This window comes from Bufo bufo, chromosome 3 (genome assembly GCF_905171765.1).
Source record: "Bufo bufo chromosome 3, aBufBuf1.1, whole genome shotgun sequence".
In the NCBI taxonomy this organism is placed as follows: domain Eukaryota; kingdom Metazoa; phylum Chordata; class Amphibia; order Anura; family Bufonidae; genus Bufo; species Bufo bufo.
The window spans coordinates 655,435,655-655,459,008 of NC_053391.1; the positions used below are offsets into that span (position 1 = coordinate 655,435,655).

General features: G+C 45.5%; 1 protein-coding gene across 1 annotated transcript in view; it reads left to right on the forward strand.

Annotated features, from left to right (window-relative positions):
• The window catches only part of LOC120996398 (stromelysin-1-like), a 32,014-nt gene extending 19,320 nt beyond the window's left edge, over positions 1 to 12,694 (forward strand). The window contains exons 8-10 of the mRNA XM_040426286.1: positions 149 to 308; positions 3,763 to 3,866; positions 12,526 to 12,694. Coding sequence (XP_040282220.1) covers positions 149 to 308; positions 3,763 to 3,866; positions 12,526 to 12,629 — 368 coding nt within the window. The 3' untranslated portion in view covers positions 12,630 to 12,694. The remainder of the gene's footprint in view (positions 1 to 148; positions 309 to 3,762; positions 3,867 to 12,525) is intronic.
• The last annotated feature ends 10,660 nt before the right edge of the window (positions 12,695 to 23,354 follow it).

The following is a 23,354-nucleotide window of genomic DNA, read 5'->3' on the forward strand; positions in this document are numbered from 1 at the left end:
ACATTGTATAACGGCTGTGCTTGGTATCATGGAGATGGGGATTTGCATTGTATTGTAAATTGTCTTAGTAAATCCCCCACATTATAACTAAAAGAAATGTTTGCCTTTAACAAATCAAACGGAACATTAAACTCTTTGTTTTGCGCAGGCCGACACTTTTGGATTACGAGAGGTTTTAGCATGGTCCTGGACTATCCCCAAGATATCTCCCAGTTTGGTTTCCCAAGTTCTGTTAAGAAAATAGATGCTGCATTGTTCTTAAAAGAAGAAAGGAAAACCATTTTTTTTGTGCGAGATAAGTACTGGAGGTAAGTGGACTTTTGTCAAGTACTTTGGGTCGACATCAGTTAATCCCAAAACTAATTATACCTATGAGCATATGGGGTACAGCGTAACGATGAGGGAATTGTCACGTCATTAGAGTAGATATGAACAAGGACAGTGAGGCCCTGGACTGCAACCCCACACTATCCCTACCTGCTTGCAGTACAAGCCCTAGGTGGCTAGCCCGCATCTGGACAACGGTCCCTACACTACTTAAGTGCAGAGACACACAAACAAACACAGACAGACAAATACAATACCAGAGTTAACAGAAATGGGTTAGAACCAGAATGGAACGGGAACAGGAGACGGAGAGTTGTCAGAAGACAAGCCGAGGTCAGAAACACAGGATATCAATAAGTGAAACAGGAACGAGGATCAAGGAACCTAGCTAGTGAGCCAAACAAGACTATCACTGGCAACGGTGTATGGCAAGGAAGGGATTTAAATAGAGAGCGGTGTCCCTGGATCAGAACCTGATAGGTCCATTGACTCGACATTCCATTAGTCAGAAACAAGTAGACAGTAATAGAGCAGCTGAGCTAATCAGCCAACTGCTAGTCCCCTAGCACATGCCCGTTGCGGGGAGACACAGAGCATTGTATCCTGTTACTAAGGATGCGGTCACGTCACAAGGGGGAGTGACTCAGCAGTGCGCCTCATGCCATGACAAGGCTGAGGATCGCGCCGCTGAAGCCCGGATAGGTAAGTTTATTACTGAAATTCTTGAAATTTGTTTTGGGTGCGATTCACTGAATTTTTCAAAAAATTCACTTTGGGAACAAATCAAAAGTACTATATGAGAGTGCAAGTCTATACACATGACAGCTGCCCCAACACACCCAGCACTGCTATATCTCTATATGACAGCTGTCCCAGCACACTCAGTTCTGCTATATCTCTATATATGATAGCTGCCCCAGCACACCCAGCTCTGCTACATCTAATACACATGACAGCTGCACCAGCACACTCAGCTCTACTATATCTCTATATATGACAGCTGCCCCAGCACACCCAGCTCTGCTACATCTATATATCTCTAAGTATTGCTATACAGTAGATAGATATATAGAGATATAGCAAAGCTGAGTGTGCTGGGGCAGCTGTCATGTGTATAGATGTAGCAGAGCTGGGTGTGTTTGGGCAGCTGTCATGTGTATAGATGTAGCAGAGCTGGGTTTGCTGGGGCAGCTGTCATATATAGAGATATAGTAGAGCTGAGTGTGCTGGTGCAGCTGTCATGTGTATTAGATGTAGCAGAGCTGGGTGTGCTGGGGCAGCTATCATATATAGAGATATAGCAGAGCTGAGTGTGCTGGGACAGCTGTCATATAGAGATAAAGCAGTGCTGGGTGTGTTGGGGCAGCTGTCATGTGTATAGATGTACACTTAGCCAGCTATAACAGTAGAAGTCTCATATTTTTTCAGTCAGTGGCAAGGCAGCCTTTATGGCTGTGTGGGTAAATGCTTTGCCTCTGATACATGAAGGTTGTGGGTTCAAATCCCAGACACATCAGGAGACTTCAGGAAATAGTAAGATTAGATAACATTATCGAGGGGCCCCTTAGACAAGAATCGATCATATTTAACTAACTTGAAAATAAACTGTCACACACGCTGCCGGGCGTCGGGCCCCGAAGCAGCTGCTTCCCTGGTAGTTACGCCACTGGCTCCAGATAATCCTGCTCTGTGTTTCTGGGAAAAATATAGGCAAATTAGCATATCTTACTTGTACTGGCATCAGATAGGCTTAAAGGGGTTGTCTCACTTCAGTAAGTGGCATTTATCATGTAGAGAAAGTTAATACAAGCCATTTACTAATGTATGGTGATTTTCCATATTGCCTCCTTTGCTGGCTGGATTTATTTTTCCATCACATTATACACTGCTCGTTTCCATGGTTAGAGACCACCCTGCAATCCATCAGTGGTGGACGTGCTTGCACACTATAGGAAAAAGAGTCGGCCTCTCTGGTGGCCAGGACCATGGGAGCGCATTTACTGTTTTTTCCTAAATTGTGCAAGCAAGTGGCTTATATTAACTTTCTCTACATGATAAATGCCTCTTACTGAAGTGAGACCACCCCTTCAATGTTCTTTTCTTTTTGTAAGAAAAGCTAATTTTAATATCTTTCCCAGAAACCTAATGGTATGTAAATTAACTTTCCTTTATGAAAAAGCACTGATTAAACAGTTCGAGGCTACCACCAGGGGAAAATCTTATTATGAAAAAGCACTGATTGAACAGTTAGGGTTAGTCTCTTCCTCCCTCATATTCACTCGAAAAGAACGACAAAAAATTGTAGGAATCCAAATTTTGGAGGGAAATTGGGGATGAATTCTGAATCAGTAGAATCAATTTGCTCATCTCTAAAGCAAAAGTTTTGCACTGGGGTCTATAAGCTGAGGTGGCACAGTGTAACTACAACTGCTCCTCCCATTCACTTTGAGTGTTTTGCACAAATTGTAGAATCAATTCGTTCGTGTCTTGTCATTGCATCTCCTGCACCTATTCGCCACACTGACAGGAGCAGATCTGCATTGAGAGATCTGCTCCTTTTATTGTGGTATATGGCCACGTAAGTTTTCATTTTGTAGACACTAAAGGGACACCATGTTGTGTTTGGGGCAAATAAGGGGGCAATGATTAATGTTAGGGGCACCATACTGTGTTGGGGGTACATGAGGGGGCATATTACTCTGCAAGAGACAGATAAGGGGCATTATACTATGTGGGGGCAAATAAAAGATCAGCAGATTAGCGGTGAACAGGGCAGAGTTTAGCAGTGCTAAGGGGACCCCCAAAAATGCCAAGTCTGCCCCTGCCAATAGTATGTGAGGAAGATTCATGATTAGGTACGTTTAGAACAGCAATGGAGTTATGTGGTGTGTGCTCAATGCATCTAAGCTGAAAAATTAATGAACTTCGCAAACTTTTTGAAATATCGTACTATTTTGTGTATACGGCTCCTTTACAAACTTGTGTATCTCCATGGTCCCAGACTACAATGTCTATGTAGTCAGATTCTGCACTCATGTGATCATCCAGGCCCTCATTTTGATAATTGAGATACAATAGAATGAAGGCCGATGGGACAGAGTAACACATGATGGCTGGTTCTGACTATACAGATAGCATGTATGGATTAGATACACGGGTCTGCCTAGGAGCCATATACACAAAACAGTGCGGCCCATGGTCTTCTATAGGTGTCGTAATACACTTCAGCAAAGTCTGTACAGGGACCTAATGGCTGCCTCACATTGCTATTTATTTCAACTTAGATTGTGAGCCCCATTGGGGGCCAGCTTGATGTTGAGGTCTGTAAAGTGCTGCGGAAACATAGCAGTGCTATATAAGTGCATAAAATAAATAAATCTAATAATTTATAGTGGATTTTATAAGTATTTTATAATATCTTTATTTATTTTCCAGCTATGATTACTTCAGTCTCAAAATGGACTCCAAATCTCCAAGGAAAATTAAAAATGGCTTTCCTGGAATTGGGAAAAGGGTGGAGGTGGCTTTTCAGGATAATGGTGTGTTCATGTGCAATTTCGTATTTGCTCCAAGAATGTTTTAATTGTTAGTTTTTGATGATTAATTAACAAAATGACTAAAGGGCTTGGCTCATCTCAGACATTGATGCTATAATGCTGGGATATGCCAGATAGGTGTGGGTCCCACCTCTGGGACCTGCTCCTATTTCCAGAACGGTGCCCCAAAAGTGAACGGAGATCAGCCATGCATGCACAGCCAACCTCGATTTTTTGTGGGAGTTTCGAAAATGCTATTCAAAAAAGCGCTTGGCTATTTCCTGCAGTCCCATGCTTGCTTGGTGTGCCCTCTATTCACTGCTATGGGACTTAGTTGGGAAAATAGTTGAGTGCGCTCGTTCGGCTATTTTCGGAACACCTGTAGCGATGAATAGAGAGTACGCTGCACAACACCTTTTTGACATCAGTGGAATATCCTAGCAATATATGCCATTAATGTGTGAGATGAGCCTACCCCTTTATGGGTACATTCCAACGGAAGGTATTTAGCAGCAAAAAAAAAATCCTCAAGGAATCCGCAGCAAAATCCACAGCACAACATGCAGATTTGTTATGGATTTAGTAGCAGATTTTTGTGGATTTCCTTTTTGCATTGCAAAGGGTTTAATCTGCAGTGGAAATCAGCAGCATACCCTACATCAACGCTCTGCGGATTTAAAATCCATACAAGTGAATTTCTGGATGGACTTTTTCCACAGTGTGAGGCCTCATGCACACGACCGTTGTGTGCATCCGTGGCCGTTGTGCCGTTTTCCGTTTTTTTTTTCGCGGACCCATTGACTTTCAATGGGTCAGTGGAAAAATCGGAAAATGCACCGTTTTGCAGCCGCATCCGTGATCCGTGTTTCTTGTCCGTCAAAAAAATATGACCTGTCCTATTTTTTTGACGGACAACGGTTCACGGACCCATTCAAGTCAATGGGTCCGTGAAAGAACACGGATGCACACAAGATTGGCATCCGCGTCCGTGATTCGTGGCCGTAGGTTACTTTCATACAGACGGATCCGAAGATCCGCCAGTGTGCGGCCTCCCCTCTCCCCCCCCCCCCCCCGATCATTGGTGGCAGCGGAGAGTTCCGATCGGAGTCCCAGTTTAATCGCTGGGGCTCCGATCGGTAACCATGCCAACCAGGACGCTACTGCAGGCCTGGTTGCCATGGTTACTTAGCAATATTACAATATTAGAAGCATCATACCTGCTGCGCTGTCTGTGACCGGCCGGGAGCTCCTCCTACTGGTAAGTGACAGATCATTAAGCAATGCGCCGCACAGACCTGTCACTTACCAGTAGGAGGAGCTCCCGGCCGGTCACAGACAGCGCAGCAGGTAAGTATGATGCTTCTAATATTGTAATATTGCTAAGTAACCATGGCAACCAGGCCTGCAGTAGCGTCCTGGTTGCCATGGTTACCGATCGGAGCCCCAGCGATTAAACTGGGACTCCGATCGGAACTCTCCGCTGCCACCAATGATCGGGCAGGGGGGGGAGAGGGGAGGCCGCACACTGGCCACCAATGATATTACAATAGAGGGAGGGAGGGGGGGCCGACGGAGGCCGCACACTGGCCACCAATGATATTACAATAAAGGGAGGGAGGGGGGGCCGGGGGAGGCCGCACACTGGCCACCAATAATATTACAATAGAGGGAGGGAGGGGGGGCCGGGGGAGGCCGCACACTGGCCACCAATGATATTACAATGGAGGGAGGGGGGACCGGGGGGCCGCACACTGGCCACCAATGATATTCAAAATGGGGAGGGAGGGGGGGTCTGCCCCCTGCTGCCTGGCAGCCCCTGATCTCTTACAGGGGGCTATGATACGCACAATTAACCCCTTCAGGTGCGGCACCTGAAGGGTTAATTGTGCTGATCAGCCCCCTGTAAAAGATCGGGTGCTGCCAGGCAGCATGGGGCAGTCATGTACACAGTTCGTAGTATATTCTAACTAGAAGCGTCCCCATCACTATGGGAACGCCTCTGTGTTAGAATATACTGTCGGATCTGAGTTTCACGATGTAACTCAAATCCGATGGTATATTCTAACATAGAGGCGTTCCCATGGTGATGGGGACGCTTCAAGTTAAAATATACCATCGGATTGGAGAAAACTCCGATCCTATGGTATATTAACGGTTTGTAGAGTGAAACTAAATCGCACCTCCTCATTCCTATACTATTGACTACTGTATGTAATAAGCAGCATTTCTTATGATAAAACATGGCTATACAGCGGTTATATCAAGCATTTGCTGTGCACTATTAAGAGGCATTTAGTATACAGTTTGATCAAAGAGCATAGGCCCACTTACCGCGACAAGGTCGCCTCTTGTTAAGTGGGAACCTACTCTAACCATAGCGCAGTGCCGTGTGGCGACCACCGCGTCTCCACACTGCTCCAGCAGGCAATGGGATCCAGCAGCCAACCAGTTACCCCGCTGTACAGCGGAGCCACCTAGGCCTCGGATCCCACAGCTCTACCAGCACAGCACAGAAACAGCGACGGCCGCCATCCAGCGCCGCATGTGAACTGGTGCTAAAGGATCACCTGTTCACAGCTTCTCAGGAACTCCAACTGAGATGTGGTAGGAATTAAAACCCTGTGCAGACTACTGCTAATTTAAGTAAAGAGCACCTGTGTCACATGGGGAGGAGTGCTGACATAGTATGGGGGAAAAAAGGACTATAGAGAATAAAATAATGGTTTGTAGAGTGAAACTAAATGCCTCTTAATAGTGCACAGCAAATGATTGATATAACCGCTGTATAGCCATGTTTTATCATAAGAAATGCTGCTTATTACATACAGTAGTCAATAGTATAGGAATGAGGAGGTGCGATTTAGTTTCACTCTACAAACCATTATTCTATGGTATATTAACTCCTGACTTTACATTGAAAGTCAATGGGGGACGGATCCGTTTGCAATTGCACCATATTGTGTCAACGTCAAACGGATCCGTCCACATTGACTTGCATTGTAAGTCAGGACGGATCCGTTTGGCTCCGCACGGCCAGGCGGACACCAAAACGACTTTTTTTTCATGTCCGTGGATCCTCCAAAAATCAAGAAAGACCCACGGACGAAAAAACGGTCACGGATCACGGAAAAACGGAACCCGTTTTTGCGGACCGCAAAAAAAAAACGGTCGTGTGCATGAGGCCTGAGGGTGAGATTTCGCTAGGTAAGCATATCCATCCTGTGAGAACTTACCATAAAAATGTTTTACAAGGTTCTAACACTGAAGGCTTAAAGAGGTTGTCCCATTTGAACAGTTATGGCATATTGACAGGATAAGCCATAAAGGTCCACTAGGTATGGGTCCTATCTCTGGGACCCACTTGTCTGGTACCCTGCTGTGGGTGAATGATGGTCGGACATGTACAGCTTACTCTCCATTCATAGTGGGGTCCTTTTCTTGATATAGGAGTGGGTCCCAGATGAGAGACCTGCACCTATAGACATTTTTGGCGTATCCTATAAATATTCCATAAATGTCAAGAAGGGAATACGCTTTTAACCTTAGGATAGACCATTTCCAGTTCATAGATGAGCGGCCCTAATTAGGAACTCCATTAATTAGCTTTAGCGAGAAGTGATTACAAAAAGTGTGTCTACTTGGACTACCCAAGAGGTGTAATGCCTAAATTTACATAAGTACCTCTGCTGATGTGACTTGCTGCCAGCGCTAATCACTGGCCGCTATGTACGTGTCTCTGTACAGGAAGAGAGCAGAACATGTCTTCCAGCGCTTAGAGATGACGGTAAGTATACGGTAGCACAGGGCACTTACTGTCAGCGCAGAACGCTGCTGCCACGCTCTTCTCCCCATCTTTCCAGTGTGTCTCTTAGTGCTGGTAAGATAGGCATAGGTGCGGGGGGGTTCTACGCTGACAGTACATGCGCTGTTACTATATACCTAATGTCAGTTTCAAGCGCTGGCAGTCCTGGTCTCCGCTCTCCTCCCTGCACTTACTAGAAAGGAGCAGGGAACATGTACAGAGCTATCGGTGGTCAGCACTGGCAGCAAGTCAGTTAGGCAGAGACTCATATAGTAGGACAGGGGCTGAGGTAGTGACAAGAGGCAGGCTGGAAGCCTCTGTATGTACACAGTCATTATCCACGCTCATTAGATGCTGAAGCCGGACTCTCCCTAGCAATGCACTCATGGCTCATTCACACAGTCAGTGTTCGGTCAGTGATTTCCAGTGATTGTGAGACCAAAACCAGGCGCGGCTAAACACAGAACAGGTGCAGATCTTTCCCTTATACCTGTGTCTGTGGAGGCTCCAATCCTGGTTTTGGTTCACAATCGATGACCAAAACACTGACATGTGACTGAGGCTTTTGGGATGTTTCGCGTGACCGTGCTCTGTCTGGGATGTCGTCCTCCTCTCCAGGACTGTCTCCCCTGACCTGAACTGACTGCATCATAGTATTTTATGACACAGTCAGTTCCTATCTGATCATGCGTCTATTGTACTATATTCCCATGATGAGGTAAGTACAGGACAATCATTATGTGAGTACAGTACAATACAGCCACTATGATGCAGTGAGTTCGCGTCAGGGGAGCCTCGGTCCGGGAGATGCGGGTGACACATGGGCCATGTTTCCCAGCCTGAGCACAGTCATGTGAATCAGCCCTTAGCGTTTTGCTAAGGAGACCCTTTACACCCTGCTTTTTTCACTAATAAAGTATATTGCAAAAATGTTTATCATCCCAGTCCATACACTATCTATCTTCTATACAGTGAGGAACAGAAGTATTTGAACACCCTGCGATTTTGTTCTCCCACTTAGAAATCATGGAGGGGTCTGAAATTCACATTGTAGGTGCATTCCTACTCTGAGAGACAGAATAAAAAATGTTTTTTCAGGAAATCACATTGTATGATTTTTAAAGAATGTATTTGTCTTGCACTGCTGAACATAAGTATTTGAACACCTAAGAAACAGCAAGAATTCTGGCTCTCAAAGACCTGTTACTGTGCCTTTAAAAAGTCCACCTCTACGCCACTCATTAATCTAACTTAGTAGCACCTGCCTGAGCGCTTTAAAGAGACCTGCCCACCCCACAGTCAGACGCCAACTACTGCCATGGGCAAGACCAAAGAGCTGTCAAAAGAAACCAGAGACAAAATCGTGGACCTCCACAAGGCTGGAAAGGGCTATGGGGCAATTGCCAAGCAGCTTGGTGAAAATAGATCAACTGTTGGAGCAATTGTTAGAAAATGGAAGAGGCTAAAGACGACTGTCAGTCTCCCTCAGACTGGGGCTCCATGCAAGATCTCACCTCGTGGGGTATCACTGATGATAAGAAAGGTGAGGAATCAGCCCAGAACTACAAGGGAGGAACTGGTCAATGACATGAAGAGAGCTGGGACCACAGTTTCAAAGGTTACTGTCGGTAGAACACTATGCCATCATGGTTTCAAATCATGCATTGCACATAAGGTTCCCCTGCTCAAGTCATCACATGTCCAGGCCCATCTGAAGTTTGGCAATGACCATCTGGATGATCCAGAGGAGGCATGGGGGAAAGTAATGTGGTCAGATGAGACCAAAGTAGAACTTTTTGGTCTAAACTTCACTCGTCGTGTTTGGAGGAAAAAGAAGGATGAGTTGCATCCCAAGAACACCATCCCTACTGTGAAGCATAGGGGTGGTAACATCATGCTTTGGGGGTGCTTTTCTGCGAAGGGGACAGGACGACTGCACTGTATTAAGGAGAGGATGAATGGGGCCATTTATTGTGAGATTTTGAGCAGCAACCTCCTTCCCTCCGTTAGAGCATTGAAGATGGGTCGTGGCTGGGTCTTCCAACATGACAACGACCTGAAGCACACAGCCAGGATAACCAAGGAGTGGCTCCGTAAGAAGCATATCAAGGTTCTGGAGTGGCCTAGCCAGTCTCCAGACCTAAATCCAATAGAACATCTTTGGAAGGAGCTGAAACTCCGTGTTGCTCAGCGACAGTCCCGAAATCTGACAGATCTTGAGGAGATCTGTGTGGAGGAGTGGGCCAAAAACCCTGTTGCAGTGTGTGCAAACCTGGTCAAGAACTACAGGAAACGTTTGACCTCTGTAATTGCATACAAAGGCTTCTGTACCAAATATTAACACAGATTTTCTCAGGTGTTCAAATACTTATGTTCAGCAGTCCAAGACAAATAAATTCTTTAAAAATCATACAATGTGATTTTCTAATTTTTATTTTTTTATTCTGTCTCTCAGAGTGGGAATGCACCCACAATGTGAATTTCAGACCCCTCCATGATTTCTAAGTGGGAGAACTTGCAAAATCGCCGGGTGTTCAAATACTGTTCCTCACTGTATATATAAAGAAGGATGTATATATGTGCGTGTGTATGTATGTTCCACGATCAGTCAAAAACACAACCATCGATTTCAACGAAACTTGGTATACACATCCTTTGCCACCTGGGAAGAAATCTTGTGTGGGTCATACGCCCCTACACAGCAGCTGCATGGAGTTTGTATGCTCCAACTGTTTTTGCTACACACATATTTCTCTGTAACTCATTGATCAATTTCTACTAAACTTGGTACACATATCACTTACTATCTGGGAAAGAATACTGTGGAGGTGGCATGCCGGTGCACAATGAGTTTCTGTCTGTCCCGACGTCTGTCTGTTCTTTATGCGCGACCAAACGACTGGACCGATCTTCACCATATTTGGCACACAGGTAAATCAGGTGTCCGGGAAGGTTTTAGATCGGGTCTCAGCTCTCTAGAATGTACTATTCCTGATATATTCCCAAAAATGACCTGCATTAGCCAATACAAGCCTGCAAGTTTTTCTCTTCATATCCCAACTGCCATACACACGGTCACATGTCCCTTATCAGCCAAAAGAAGCTCGCAGGCCCTTAGTCTCCACATACACACAGTTTTACTCCAGGTTTCCATAACAACCCAGCCATTTTTCTTCACTGCTGTAGGTCAGCTTTAGGCTAGGGCTTCACGACGACAATAAGTCGCACGACACATAGGGCACAACTACACTGCTACATGTGTCGCGCGACATTGATGTCGCACCAATGTCTCGCAACAATTTTTACAATGATAGTCTATGGTGTTGCACTGCGACATGTGACATGCCACTGCGATACGACAGTCGCAAAAAATCCATCTTGAATGGATTTTTTGCGACTGTCGTGTCACAGTCGCAGCATGTCACATGTCGCAGTGCGACACCATAGCCTATCATTATAAATATTGTTGAGACAAAATGTCGCGTGACACATGTCGTGTAACCCTAGCATTAAAGGGGCAGGGCGCTGTGGAGGTCACTGTTAAAGGGGTGGGCACTGTGGAGGTCACTGTTAGGGCAGCAGGGTACTGTGAGATCACTGTTAATGGGGCGGACACTGTGGAGGTCACTGTTAAGGGTACAGGGGCCACTATTAAAGGGGCAACTGCTGTGGAGGTCACTGTTAAGGCAGCAGGGTACTGTGAGGTCACTGTCAAGGGAGTGGGGTGCTGTGAAACTCACTTTAACGGTGCGAACTGCTGTGTAGGTAAAGGTTAAGGGGATGGGCTGATGTGGAGGGCCCATTTTAAAGTGACAGGGCACTGTGTGGGGTTCAGTGTTAAGGAGTGGGGGACTGTGGAGTTCACTGTTAAAGGGGCGGGATGCTGTAGAGGTCACTGTTATGGGGAATACTGTCGATATCTTTTAACGACACACACAAACATTAAATGAAATAGATGAAATATACTGGTGTGAAGCCGGGTCCTTCTGCTAGTATTAAAAATAATCTGAAATGACAGTTACACTTTAAGGCCTCATGCTCAGCCGTGCTGGTGTTGCGACCTGCAAACTGCGGGCGCGCAATATGCGGGCACCGACCGTGTGCTCACCACACCACGTTTGCAGACCCATTCACTTGAATGGGTGCACAATCCTGAAGGTGCGGAACCGAGGCACGAAACCGAGGCCCCTCTCCTCGCCTCCGCATCTCAAAAAAATAGAACATGGTCTATTTTTTTGCGGTGCAGACGGATCACGGACACATTCAAGTTGAATGGGTCTGGATCCATCTGCGGAATCCGCACGGATGTTGCCGTGCATTGGGGACCGCACCACGGAACGGCTGAGTATATGAGGCCTAAAGGGGTTGTGCAAGAATGGGGGGGGGGGGGGTTTGCCAAAACCGGATGCTTACAGTGAGGGAGCCCAGAGGAGCATTGCAAGTCGGGAAAAGAAGGAGCGGGGAGCCGGCGCCGGGAAGCAGGTAAGTAATCTTCACTTTACAGGTCTGGCCAAGTGGCGGTGGTGGTGGGGGGCATTGAGAATCCCTCCCCCTATTCTTGCACAACCCCTTTTACCAGTTTACCCCTGGTGAAATAAACATAAGGGTGAGTGAGCCCAGTGCCGGCCCAGGCTACAGCGACCCCATGTCGCTTACCAGAAATTGTTGTGCTTACTGCCATGGTAAGAGTAACCCGCGAGCGATTGTCACGGGATGTGCACCACTGTGATAGGATATCCTTCTTTCACTTTCTTGCTTTTTATCCTTTTTCTGTATGGACAAGGGAAACTTCCAGAATAGATAGGTAGGGAGTATATACCGTGTATGAATAACTCTACTTGATTCTCCTTTTTGTCTCAGATCACCTGTATTTCTCCAGTGGAGCCAACCAGATTGAATATAGCCCTAGGAGGAAACATGTCATCCGCAAGATCCCAAATTATCAATGGCTGAACTGCAAATGAAGATATCTGCTCTCTCAGATTTATGATAACATACAGCATGCATGTCAATGTGAAATAAATCTCTAAACACCTTTATTAGACCCGTTTCATACACGAAACTAAAAATAACATTTAGATATTGATGCTTTTGGACTGGCAGAGATGCCACTTAAAGTTTCGGGGGGCCCCAATGCAAAAATGTGTTAATGTGCATGTTTTAGGAGAGGGGGAACTCTTTTATATAAATTTTTTTCTCATTTAATTTTTTACATTTTATTATATTTATTTGTTAGTTAGTTTTTTTTTTCACAATGTGGATGCAGATCAGGGAATAATGGCAGCTGTAGAAGATGAGTGATCTGATCTTGTGGGATTCTGATTCTACTAGAAAGGATAGGGCTGTATGTGACGGAGGTAATAAAGCATCTAACCAATAAGATCATGGGACAGATCAAAGCAGTGGGTTGAGGTTGACGGCTGCAGTGCAGTGATGGGAAGAGGAAAGTGGTGCAAGAGATATCCACTGTTTTTGGTTGCTTTCCACCTGGCCCTTGGTTCCAAACAAAGCAAAGAGGGACAACCACTGTGACGTGCCCCCACATAATGCCCTCTTTGTGTGGCACACAGTAAGGCCTCCTTCACACAACCGTATGGCTTTTTCAGTGTTTTAATGGATCAGTTTTTCCGTTTCTTTGTATCAGTAGTGTTTCCGGTTCCGTTCTGTTTTTCCGTTTGGTTTCCGCTCTTTGCGGATCGCAAACGGAAACGGAAGCATGGCATATACAGTATACAGTAATTACATAGAAAAATTGGGCTGGGCATAAAATTTTCAATAAATGGTTCCGCAAAAACGGAACGGATACGGATGCATTCCGTATGCATTCAGGTTTTTTTGCAGACCCATTGACTTGATTGGTGCCACAGAACGTGATTTGCGGGCAATATTAGGACTTGTTCTATCTTTAAACGGAACGGAAAAACTGAAACGGAATGCATATGGAGCACATTCCGTTTGTTTTTTTGCGGAACCATTGAAATGAATGCTTCCGTATACGGAACGCAAAAAACAGCCCTTAAACGGAAAAAAAAAAACGTTTGTGTGAAGGAGGCCTAAGGCCTCTTGCCAACGACCATATGGCTTTTTCAGTATTTTTGCGGACCCATTGACTTGAATGGGGTCACGGAACGTGATTTGCGGGCAATAATAGGACATGTTCTATATTTGCACAGAATGGAAAAACGGAAATACGGAAATGGAAGGCATACGGAGTACCTTCGGGTTTTTTGGCGGATCCATTGAAATAAATGGTTCTGTATAGGGTCCGTATAAGGAACGCAAAAAAAGGAACGTAAACGAAAAAGAGGCCTAATAGAGCAGTCACACAGTGATGGTGCCTCTTTTGTGTCCCCTCAAACAAATTAGTGATACCCCTTCACAGTGGTGAAGCCTCCATCATAGTACAAAATAAGGTTGCCCCCATACAGTAAGAAAACCCTCTTAGTGCCTCCTCACAAATTAAGGATATACCCCTAACATTAGTGATGCCTCTTTGCTATCCCCCTCACTGTAGTGATGCCCCTTTGGTGGCAACCTAACAGTAAGAATGCCCTTTCTGTGCCCTCCATGGAGTACTGAAGCCCCTATAGTGCATCCTGACAAAGGTTATGCTCCCATACTGCCTCTTATGGCTTATATAGTGTCCCTCACAATGGTGTCCGTGTACAATAGCGATGCCCCCTTAGGCCTCATGCACACAAAAGTATATTCTTGTCAGTTTGATAAGAGTTTAGCTATAATGAGTGTTTATGAGGTCAGAAGATTAGCAATAAGGCTTCACATGAGCCATCAGCTGAAAGAACTCAGGAGCGACAGTCTTCAAATAGACAGCCCTTGTGTCTAAAAAATGGCTGAACATTTTTAATAAAAACAAAATATTTTTTTTTTAGCCCAAAATGAGTAATGCAATTGCAATAATAAAGAACTGCCCCGAAGGTGTCCATAGCCTTTAACCCCTTTGCGGCCTCCGTATACAGTGAAAAGTTGTCACTTTAAAGATTGAACCTGCTCGTGACTGAGATGTGGCAGAATTGCGATTTTTTAAAATGCTGGTGATAGCTCGGAGCCTAAAAAAGTAAAAAAAAAAAAAAAAAGGTAAAAAATGTTTTAAAAAATATATAAAAATAAAAAAAATATAAAAGATCAAATCACGCCTCCTTTCTCCAAATTCTAAATAAACAATTTAAGGCTACTTTCACACTTGCGTTCAGAGCAGATCCGTCTGGTGTCTGTACAGACGGATCTGCTCCTATAATGCAAACGTTGGGATCCGTTCAGAACGGATCCGTCTGCATTATAATTCAGAAAAAAATCTTAGGCCTTATGCACACGACAGTATTTTTCACGGTCCGCAAAACGGGTATCCGTTGGTCCGTGATCCGTGACCGTTTTTTCGTCCGTGGGTCTTCCTTGATTTTTGGAGGATCCACGGACATGAAAAAAATGTCGTTTTGGTGTCCGCCTGGCCGTGCGAAGCCAAAGGATCCGTCCTGAATTACAATGCAAGTCAATGGGTGACGGATCCATTTGACGTTGACACAATATGGTGCAATTTTAAACTGATCCGTCCCCCATTGACTTTCAATGTAAAGTCAGGAGTTAATATACCATAGGATCGGAGTTTTCTCCAATCCGATGGTATATTTTAACTTGAAGCGTCCCCATCACCATGGGAACGCCTCTATGTTAGAATATACCATCGGATTTGAGTTAGATCGTGAAACTCAGATCCGACAGTATATTTTAACACAGAGGCGATCCCATGGTGATGGGGACGCTTCAAGTTAGAATATACTGAGAACTGTGTACATGACTGCCCCCTGCTGCCTGGCAGCACCCGATCTCTTACAGGGGGCTGTGATCCGCACAATTAACCCCTCAGGTGCTGCACCTGAAGGGGTTAATTGTGCATATCATAGCCCCCTATTAGAGATCAGGGGCTGCCAGGCAGCAGGGAGCAGACCCCCCTCCCTCCCCAGTTTTAATTTCATTGGTGGCCAGTGCGGCCCCCCCCCGCCCCCCCTCCCTCTATTGTATTATTTTCATTGGTGGCACAGTGTACGCCCCCCCCGCCCCCCCCCCTCCCTCTATTGTATTATCATTGGTGGCCAGTGTGCACCCGGCCCCCCCTCTATTGTATTAATATCGTTGGTGGCCAGTGTGCGGCCTCCCCCCCCCCCCCCCCCCCCCCGATCATTGGTGGCAGCGGAGAGTTAGAAGCATCATACTTACCTGCGAGCTGCGATGTCTGTGACCGGCCGGGAGCTCCTCCTACTGGTAAGTGACAGGTCTGTGCGGCGCATTGCTTAATGACCTGTCACTTACCAGTAGGAGGAGCTCCCGGCCGGTCACAGACATCGCAGCTCGCAGGTAAGTATGATGCTTCTAACTCTCCGCTGCCACCAATGATGGGGGGGGGGGGGGGGGGGGGGAGTCCGCACACTGGCCACCAATGATATTAATTCAATAGAGGGGGGGCCGGGGGGGGCGCACACTGGCCACCAATGATAGTACAATAGAGTGGGGGCCGGGGTGGCCGCACTGGCCACCAATGAAATTAAAACTGGGGAGGAGGGAGGGGGGTCTGCCCCCTGCTGCCTGGCAGCCCCTGATCTCTTATAGGGGGCTATGATATGCACAATTAACCCCTTCAGGTGCAGCACCTGAGGGGTTAATTGTGCGGATCACAGCCCCCTGTAAGAGATCGGGTGCTGCCAGGCAACAGGGGGCAGTCATGTACACAGTTCTCAGTATATTCTAACTAGAAGCGTCCCCATCACTAAAAAGCTTTCATACAGATCTTCGGATTCGTCTGTATGAAAGTAACCTACGGCCACGGATCAAGGACGCGGATGACAATCTTGTGTGCATCCATGTTCTTTCACGGACCCATTGACTTGAATGGGTCCGTGAACCGTTGTCCGTCAAAAAAATAGGACAGGTCTTATTTTTTTGACGGACAGGAAACATGGATCACGGATGCGGCTGCAAAACGGTGCATTTTCCGATTTTTCCACGGACCCATTGAAAGTCAATAGGGGACCCATTGAAAGTGCATGAGGCCTTAGGCACACAAACGTTTTTTTTTTTCCGTTTACGTTCAGTTTTTTGCGTTCCATATACGGACCATATATGGAACCATTCATTTCAATGGATCCGCAAAAAAACGGAAGTTACTCCGTATGCCTTCCGTTTCTGTATTTCCGTTCCGTTCAAAGATAGAACATGTCCTATTATTGTCCGCATAACGGACAAGAATAGTACTGTTCTATCAGGGGCCAGCTGTTCCGTTCCGCCAAAAAACGGAATGCACACGCGTATTTTTTGCGGATCCGTTTTTTGTGGACGGCAAAATACTGAAAAAGCCATACGGTCGTGTGCAAGAGGCCTAAGTCATAGGCATCGACGCATCCGAAAACACCTGTACTATTAAAATATAAAGAAATATTCATCCTATACAGGGAATGGCATAATGAAAAAAAAATCTAAATGACCAATTCACCTTTTTTTTGTCATTTCACCTACCCCAATTTTTTTTTAAAAAAGTGATTAAAAAGTCACAAACACTTATTAGGCCTCTTTCACACTACCGTTTTTTTTTTTCCGTTTTGCGGGCCGTTTTTTTGCGTTCCATATACGGTCCGTATATGGAACCATTCATTTCAATTGTTCCGCAAAAAAAAACGGGATGTGTTCCGTATACATTCAGTTTCCGTATTTCCGTTTTTCTGTTCCGTTGAAAGATAGAACATGTCCTATATTTGGCCGCAAATCACGTTCTGTGGCTCCATTCAAGTCAATGGGTCCGCAAAAAAAAACGGAACACATACGGAAATGCATCCGTATGTCTTCAGTATCCGTTCCGTTCTATTGAAAATGTTATGCCCAGCCCAATTTTTTCTATGTAATTACTGTATACTGTACACTGCGTGCAGAATTATTAGGCAAATGAGTATTTTGACCACATCATCCTCTTTATGCATGTTGTCTTACTCCAAGCTGTATAGGCTCGAAAGCCTACTACCAATTAAGCATATTAGGTGATGTGCATCTCTGTAATGAGAAGGGGTGTGGTCTAATGACATCAACACCCTATATTAGGTGTGCATAATTATTAGGCAACTTCCTTTCCTTTGGCAAAATGGATCAAAAGATGGACTTGACAGGCTCAGAAAAGTCAAAAATAGTGAGATATCTTGCAGATGGATGCCGCACTCTTAAAATTGCAAAGCTTCTGAAGCGTGATCATCGAACAATCAAGCGTTTCATTCAAAATAGTCAACAGGGTCGCAAGAAGCGTGTGGAAAAACCAAGGCGCAAAATAACTGCCCATGAACTGAGAAAAGTCAAGCGTGCAGCTGCCAAGATGCCACTTGCCACTAGTTTGGCCATATTTCAGAGCTGCAACATCACTGGAGTGCCCAAAAGCACAAGGTGTGCAATACTCAGAGACATGGCCAAGGTAAGAAAGGCTGAAAGACGACCACCACTGAACAAGACACACAAGCTGAAACGTCAAGACTGGGCCAAGAAATATCTCAAGACTGATTTCTCTAAGGTTTTATGGACTGATGAAATGAGAGTGAGTCTTGATGGGCCAGATGGATGGGCCCGTGGCTGGATTGGTAAAGGGCAGAGAGCTCCAGTCCGACTCAGACGCCAGCAAGGTGGAGGTGGAGTACTGGTTTGGGCTGGTATCATCAAAGATGAGCTTGTGGGGCCTTTTCGGGTTGAGGATGGAGTCAAGCTCAACTCCCAGTCCTACTGCCAGTTTCTGGAAGACACCTTCTTCAAGCAGTGGTACAGGAAGAAGTCTGCATCCTTCAAGTAAAACATGATTTTCATGCAGGACAATGCTCCATCACACGCGTCCAAGTGCTCCACAGCGTGGCTGGCAAGAAAGGGTATAAAAGAAGAAAATCTAATGACATGGCCTCCTTGTTCACCTGATCTGAACCCCATTGAGAACCTGTGATCCATCATCAAATGTGAGATTTACAAGGAGGAAAAACAGTACACCTCTCTGAACAGTGTCTGGGAGGCTGTGATTGCTGCTGCACGCAATGTTGATGGTGAACAGAACAAAACACTGACAGAATCCATGGATGGCAGGCTTTTGAGTGTCCTTGCAAAGAAAGGTGGCTATATTGGTCACTGATTTGTTTTTGTTTTGTTTTTGAATGTCAGAAATGTATATTTGTGAATGTTGAGATGTTATATTGGTTTCACTGGTAAAAATAAATAATTGAAATGGGTATATATTTGTTTTTTGTTAAGTTGCATAATAATTATGCACAGTAATAGTCACCTGCACACACAGATATCCCCCTAAAATAGCTAAAACTAAAAACAAACTAAAAACTACTTCCAAAAATATTCAGCTTTGATATTAATGAGTTTTTTGGGTTCATTGAGAACATGGTTGTTGTTCAATAATAAAATTAATCCTCAAAAATACAACTTGCCTAATAATTCTGCACTCCCTGTATATGCCATACGGAAGAACGGAACGGAAAAACGGAACGGAAACGGAAACACAACGGAAACAAAAAAACGGAACAACGGATCCAGGGAAAAACGGAACGCAAAACACTGAAATCGACATACTGTAGTGTGAAAGAGGCCTAAATCGTATTATTGAAAAGTACAGATTGCCCTGTAAAAAATGAGTCCTCACACAGCTCAATAGCTTTTTAATTGTTTTTCAGCATTAGGCCTCATGCACACGGCCATTGTTTGGGTCCGCATCCGAGACGCCGTTTTTGCGGCTCAGATGCGGACCCATTCACTTCAATGAGGCCACAAAAGATGCAGACAGCACTCCGTTGCTCCGTTCCGTGGCCCCGCAAAAAAAAATAGAACATGTCCTATTCTTGTCCGTTTTGCGGACAAGAATAGGCATTTCTACAATGGGCCGCCCGTTCCGTTCCGCAAATTGCGGAAGGCACACGGACGGCTTTCGTTTTTATGGACCGCAAAAAAAAACGGAACGGTCGTGGGCATGAGGCCTTAAAACACAAGAGAAACTATATAAATGTGGTATCGTTGTAATTGTACTGACCCGGAGAATGGTTGTAATCGTACTTCCGTACAGAATGAAGGTAACCAGTCAATTTTACCACATAGGGAATGGCGTTAAAAAAAAAACTGTGCTGGAACTGCATTTTTTATTTCCAATTCCACCCAATTTTGAAAAAGAAATTCCAGCACCCCACTACATTGTATGCAATTTTAAATGGTGCCATTAGAAAGTACAACTCCAATCCATAAAAATAAAATAGTTATGTCTCTGGGAAGGCAAGGAGTGAAAAATGAAAACGCAAAAATGGAAAATCCCAGGGTCCTCTAAGGGTTAAAGTGCCCTCCACTCCACAGGTATAGTGACATCCTCCTACAAAGTAACGATGCTCCCATAGTTTCACTAAAATTATGACATGCAGTTACCGTCAGAGGACATCAGTGGAAAATGAAAACTGTCCTACTGGATCCAGGACATTCGACAGAATATGGTCAACTTCATATTCAGGTTGATGAGGTTTCTATTTCTAAAGTTAATAACTTCTGTACAGATTGGATAAAACAACGGAGATTAGAAAGTCGATATCAACAAATGCACAATAGTGAAGAGAAGACAAGAGTTCTCAGAGGAATCGCATGCTTTGATGATCTTCTTAGGCCTCTTGCACACGACCGTATGCCCTCCGAGACACACAGGTCATATGTCCCGGAGCGGCATTGATCGCGCGCACAGGAGCGCACAGCATCATAGATTACAATGATGCTGTGCACGTCGGGCCACCCGCGGGGCTATTGTCCTGCACTTATAAGGTCATATAGGACAATAGCCCCGCGGGCGGCCCGACGTGCACAGCATCATTGTAATCTATGATGCTGTGCGCTCCTGTGCGCACGATCAATGCTGCTCCGGGACATATGACCCGCTCACGGACTGTGTGTCTCGGAGGGCATACGGTCGTGTGCAAGAGGCCTCAGAGGGAGTTTCCCTGAGTAGATGTGTAGGCTGGAGGTCATGGAATTAATTTTCAGTCTTAGCAGCAGCTTTTCATGAATAGAAACTCATTATTTAGTACACACATGGCTAGCCAAACAAGACAAAAAAATACCGTCAATTTAAAAGTAATGTAGATGTTAGTCCTTAGTGGGCCACCAGAGGGCAATGCTGAGACAAGAAAATTAAACCAATTCTATAAAGCATATACATTTTAAGGGGATAAGTTTTATATCCTACAAGCAGTATAAGGCCTCATGCACACGCTCATGTTTCCGGTCCGATATATATAGATCCTTAAAAAAAACATTCACTTTTGTGTGCATTAGGCCTCGTGCACACGACCGTTGTTTTGGTCCGCTCCCGAGCAGCAGTATTTGCGGCTCGGATGCGGACCCATTCACTTCAATGGGGCCGCAAAAAATGCGGACAGCACTCCGTGTGCTTTCCGCATCCGTTGCTCCGTTCTGTGGTCCGCAAAAAAATATATAACCTGTCCTATTCTTGTCCGTTTTGCGGACAAGAATAGGCAGTTATATTAATGGCTGTCTGCGCCGTTCCGCAAATTGCGGAACGCACATGGACGCCATCCGTGTTTTGCGGACCGCAAAACACACAACGGTCGTGTGCATTTGGCCTTACATATAATTTTCTCACTCCCATCAACAAAAATGGCTATTCTCATCTGCAAAAACGTACGAGAATAGGACCTGCTGTGTGATTTTTGGATCGAACACATGGATCTGTGAAGAAAACGGATGTGTGAGCTGCCCTATTAACTTGAATGGGTCAATGTGCTATCTGTATTAAAAATGGATAGCACACGGAAGAAAAATACGGTCCAATCGCAGCTCAAAGCCAGGGAGGTTTTTTTTCTCCCTCGCTCTGTGCTGTGATTGGACAACGCTGCTGTCGGGGAGAAGGAGAGACACTGGCGTCTCCTCCTTGCTCTGAATGTTGAAAATACCGGGGGCCACAGTGGGCGAACGGAGTGGCGCCCAGGAATAATAGTAAGTGCACTTAGATCCCTGGGCGCCGCTCTATGCAGCCTGCTACTAAGTTTATATTCTTTGGACCCACGAAAGGTCCTCTTTAACTCCTTTATACAAATGTCGGCAGCGGTATCACAGACCCGTCACCAGGCCTCAATAACAGGGCATGCGATCCGCGGCAATTAACCCCTCAGATGTGGCACCTGAGGGGTTAATTGCCACGTATCACATGCCCTGTTATTGAGGCCGGGTGCCGGGTCTGTGATACCGCTGCCTATACTTATGTTTCACATTCATTGGTGGCGCAGTGGCGACAGCTCCTCCCCTCCTCCTCCCTGCTATCTCCCCATTGGTGGTAGTGGCGGTTGCGTCACAATGGAGAGGGAGGGAGGGAGGGACTCCCTCCTTCTCCACTGTGCTACTGAATAAAACGTAGGCTGCGCAGGAGAGCGGCCGTCAAGTCGCAAATGGTGACAAGACTAAGAAGTCTTGTCGCCATTTGCAAATTTGAAGGCGTATTGGCGACCGTTTTGGTCGCCATCTGGAGCCCTGAAGGGGGTTCCTAGTGCCGGGAAACCTCCCTCCTAGTAGTTAATGTTAAAACATGGTTTCTCATAATTTCTGCTGCCAATAGGGGGAGCCGCATGTATTATAAAATTCAATCAGAGCTGTATAAAGCTCTGCTGTGAGCTCCCCCTAGTGGTGGCAGCAAACACATTTTATTTTATATAAGGATGTTATATGGCTGTGTGAAGGGGGATTTGAGACTGTTTATAATAGAAACAGAGTTCTGACCTCCCTAAATTTTCCCACTTAAAAGGGGTTGTCCGTGCTACAGGTATTGGGGACCTATCCTCAGAAAAGGTCAGCAGTATCAAATTGGTGGTGGTCCCACACCCCCAATCAGCTGTATTGCCAGAACCTATCCAGTGAATGGAGCAGAAGGTTCCACACACTGCGTAGCTTCAGGTATCAGTGTATTGCAGCTTAGCGCCTATTCACCTGGATTGGCGCTGAGCTCCAGTACCCCAGCACAGTCACTTCACAGTATACGGAGCGGTCTGCCTGCAGCAGTACACTGTATAGTTTCTGACACTGCGGCTGCCCAAAAAAGCTAATCATGGAGGTGCTGGGTGTCAGACCCCAGCGATCTGATATTGTTGGCCTGTCCCGAGGATAGGTCACTAAGATCTGTAGCCTGGAGAATCCCTTTAAGGCTAGGTTGACAACACAAGTCTGTCGTACAGCAGAAGTACTGTATACATTTTTCTTTTTAGGAACATAGTAAGAGAAAAAAATATGCCACAGGATTCCTATTAACTTCCATTTATAAAAAATAAAAAGCGCTCATCTGACCCATAGCAGGATCCTTTAGCTGTCATTCTGAATACGGTTGCAGGCCATTATACCGCTCCATACAAGAACAGGTGTGCCTCCACAAATACAGAAGTGGAAGAGATACTGAGAACTACAGCTGACACTGGTCAAGTATCATGGGACTACAGATACACATGTAATAGTAACTACCTCTTACTAATGCAAATTTAGACAGGTACTACTGAAACCGGAGGGACGAGGCACTGTGTATGTGTGCAGAGAAACGAGTAGACTCCAGGGACTGCACAAATCTAACAATAGGAAACTTTGCATGTAACTTATTTCGGGACCCGTGCCTTTGGGATTGGTTT